A 3625-nucleotide genomic window follows, 5' to 3' on the forward strand; every position below is an offset into this window, starting at 1 on the left:
TGACACTAATGATGTATTTATTCAGATTCACATTGAAATTATTTAGAAGTTAAAAAAAATCTTTATTTCGAAACATGTATGCATCGTTAACCTTGGGCCTTGCGGTGATGACACTGCCAATTTGGGGCCAAGATGATATCCGCGATACAGTGCGGTATAAGGATGTGATGAAAGGGTATGACATTGGTCCCAATGAAGAAATCCACACCTTTAATTTTGAGCGAGGTGATGATGCCACCATTAGTAGCAAGGCCGTACTCCATCACGTTCTTGTACCGCACGGTGTCGCGGACATCACATTCTTGTGCTGATTGCAACTAACTAGTAATATATATATATATATATATATATATATATATATATATATATATATATATATATATATAAAAGTGCCTGAGTGCACCATGTCCCATGTGTAGGATGGCAACAGGGTGGGTTTGGGTCGGGCGGAGTGTCTCGGCACCCAAAGTCGAAACCCGAACTTAAACCCTGAACCCGCTTCGAATACCGATTCTGGTGAAAATTCATCGCCAAAACCGAAACCTGCGGATCCCTGAAACCCGATTGGATACCCGAAATCCGTTTTATATGGCAACATAACAAGAGCAATAAGTACTTCCTATAAACATATACATGATATATATGACATTCACATGTATAAATAAGAGGCAATATAATAAATAGTAAATATTTTCCTAAGTCAATTTGAAATAAATTTAATAGTCTAAGTAAACAAATTTATTATTAAGTATACTATAGAATATGAGTTTTTATTCCAAACGGTTATCCATTGGATATCCACTGGTGAAAGACCAAACCCGAAGCCAAACTCTATTGGTTTCGGGGCCCGAACCTGAAAACCATGGGTGAAAAATAATTCCCGAACTCAAACCCGCTAAACTCGAAACCCATGGATACCCAATCCCAAAACGAACTATTGCCATCCTTACCCACACGGTGCACCTATAAATAGAACCTCACACCAAGCTCTCTCCTTACACCAGCTCAAGCAAAACATAGAGCCGCACATTCAAAATCAAAATCACACCAGCTCTAGCAGATAGAGAACATTAGATCCGATGGCAAAAGCACAGGCACTACCTGCACTATAGCAGTTTTGTGGAGCTGCCATTATGTCCACTGCAGTAGGAAAAGCATGCTATAGTGGGCTATAGTGGTGCTAACAGTGTTTTTTTATCCTGCAGCTAAATTCTATAGACAGCTATTTAAAACATTGGTTAACACTAATATGTACAACAATTCCTGAATTTATTAGCGCATGCATCCACAAGATTTAAGTTCCTTTGGTTTCATAAGAATTTATTACCTCTAACTGTGGAGATGCAAATTACAGAAAATATAATTGTTTCATAAAAAACGGAAAGTGATTTACCTGCAAACACCTGGTGCATTTCTCAGGTCACCAGTAGTTGGCTGCAACTTCAGAACCGGTATTAGGAAACCAAGACTAAAAATCTCGGTCTTACTACAAAACCGAGACTACAAATCTCGGTCTTTCGTACAATACAAGCAGTCTCGCAAGATGTACAAGTCTAGAGGGTCAGGTGGTTTGTGAGCCTATAATGGGAATGTAGAGTGCCATGGTGGATACTTATATAGAAGTAGCTACAAGCACGTGTAGAATGGATCTTCCAATGTCAAGTGCCATAGCTGCTCTTCTCGGGGCAGAAGGGGTGTAGCACTGTGGTTAGGCTGCTAATGGGCAACCAACCAGTCAGGATGTCGAGCCCCCAGTCTTGCACCTTGCAGGCGCGCATATTTACACAGTGATCGATGTGTCCAGTTATAGCTATCCTCGTCTGGGTTGTTCTCGAACACTGCATAAAAAATCCCCCTCTAGCATGCTAGGGTTCAGTGGATTTTCTCGACCGGAGAAGGTTTAGCTTCTTCTTAATACAATATTGTAAGGCCGGACTTTCCCCCACCAATTGAGTTTTTTTGGGAGCAGAAGAGGTAGCAGGTCAGCAGAGAATCTCACACCCAAATTTCTCTAGTTTACTTGCACAATTATTATTAGTATTTAGTAATAATCCATTGCCAAAACCGAAACCTGCAGATCCCTAAAATCCTATAAACATATACATGATATATATGACACTCACATGTATAAATAAGTGGGAATAAATAGTAAATAATTTTCTAAGTCAACTTAGAATAAATTTAATGGTCTAAGTAAACAAATTCATTATTAAGTATACTATAGAATATGAGTTTTTATTCCAAACGGTTATTCATTGAATATCCACTGGTGAAAAACCAAACTCGAAACCGAACCCCATTGGTTTCGGGGGCCGAACCTGAAAACCATGGGTGAAAAATTATTCTCGAACCCAAACCCGCTAAACCCGTGGATACCCAACCCAAAACCCAACCATTGCCATCCTTACCCACACGGTGTTCCTATAAATAGGACCTCACACCAAGCTCTCTCCTCACACCAGCTCAAGCAAAACATAGAGCCGCACATTCAAATTCAAAATCACACCAGCTCTAGCAGCTAGAGAGCATTAGATCCGATGGCAAAAGCACAGGCACTAGCTGCACTGCTCCTTGCCATGGTGGTGGCCCTCGCCGCCATAGAGGGCGCCCACGCCATCTGCGGCATGGCGAACGAGGACTTCAAGCTGTGCCAGGCCGCGGCGTCCGCGAATGACCCGACCGACAGCCCGTCGGCGGAGTGCTGCGCTGCGCTGGGTAAGGCCGACCTGGGTTGCATCTGCCGCTACCGGGGCGTCGCCGGCATCTGGATGAGGATCTACCACATCGACCCCAGCCGCGCCATGGCGCTGCCGGGCAAGTGCGGCCTCACCATGCCCAGCAACTGCTCGTGATCGATCAATCTATGAGCTACGGCATGTATCACGAGTTCATGGGACCGGGCACAAGTAGTTGTGTATCGGTATGCTAAATAACTGGAGCGCATGAAAAGAACTTGTGTTCCTTGATGATTTTATCTATTTTCTGCGTGATTGTGATCGTATTATGTATTATGCGCGTGTGTGTGTGCGCGCGCGCGAGCGCGTGATTCAAGCAATAGTGTCGTCATCAAGCTGTTGTCATTGTCACAGTATGACAGTATTGTTAAGAGCAGAGCTTGTTCTTGGCAAACATTTGTTTGGGTTAAGCATAGTTGCCGAGCTAGCATATACGTGTGCTTCTACAATACCATTGTGCTTCCGCTATGGATTCTAGCATTTCAAATTACATCCTCATAGAATTAATATTCGCGCATATAAAGCATTTTACGTAGACATTGCAAAAATACATCCTCCATTTCAAATTCATGTCGCAATCCTAGAGCTCACCAGTTTCGATCGCTAGTTTCTAGTGGCCTTCCATTAGTACTGGAAAAATGAAAAGAACACAGAAGTAAAGAGGTCCATCAACCAAAGATTATCTCTGCAATATTCTGGTTTAATAATGACAGAAGTGTGATTCTCTTCTTTTGTGAGGCAAATATCTAAGCCAAGGGATTGTTCTTTGTCAATGTATCTTAGTATATAGACTAAATCTCTATTCTTAGAAAAACAAAATATCGGTACTGAAGACATTATTCAGCTCTCAGTTAGAAGAAAATAATTAAAATTATATTATCGGTGCTTTC

General features: G+C 42.0%; 1 protein-coding gene across 2 annotated transcripts; it reads left to right on the forward strand.

Annotated features, from left to right (window-relative positions):
* Nucleotides 1-982: 982 nt before the first annotated feature.
* On the forward strand, nucleotides 983-3203 carry LOC120668711 (putative lipid-transfer protein DIR1). 2 transcript variants are annotated; one of them, XM_039948468.1, is made up of 2 exons: nucleotides 983-1094; nucleotides 2553-3203. In XM_039948468.1, the coding sequence occupies exons 1-2, from the start codon at nucleotides 1080-1082 to the stop codon at nucleotides 2850-2852; spliced, it is 315 nt and encodes a 104-aa protein (XP_039804402.1). In that variant the 5' UTR covers nucleotides 983-1079; the 3' UTR covers nucleotides 2853-3203. The 2 variants fall into 2 exon arrangements, with proteins under 2 accessions (XP_039804402.1, XP_039804409.1); XM_039948475.1 differs by lacking the exon at nucleotides 983-1094 and having other exon boundaries at nucleotides 2462-3203.
* The last annotated feature ends 422 nt before the right edge of the window (nucleotides 3204-3625 follow it).

Source organism: Panicum virgatum, chromosome 2K (assembly GCF_016808335.1).
Source record: "Panicum virgatum strain AP13 chromosome 2K, P.virgatum_v5, whole genome shotgun sequence".
Lineage (NCBI taxonomy): Eukaryota > Viridiplantae > Streptophyta > Magnoliopsida > Poales > Poaceae > Panicum > Panicum virgatum.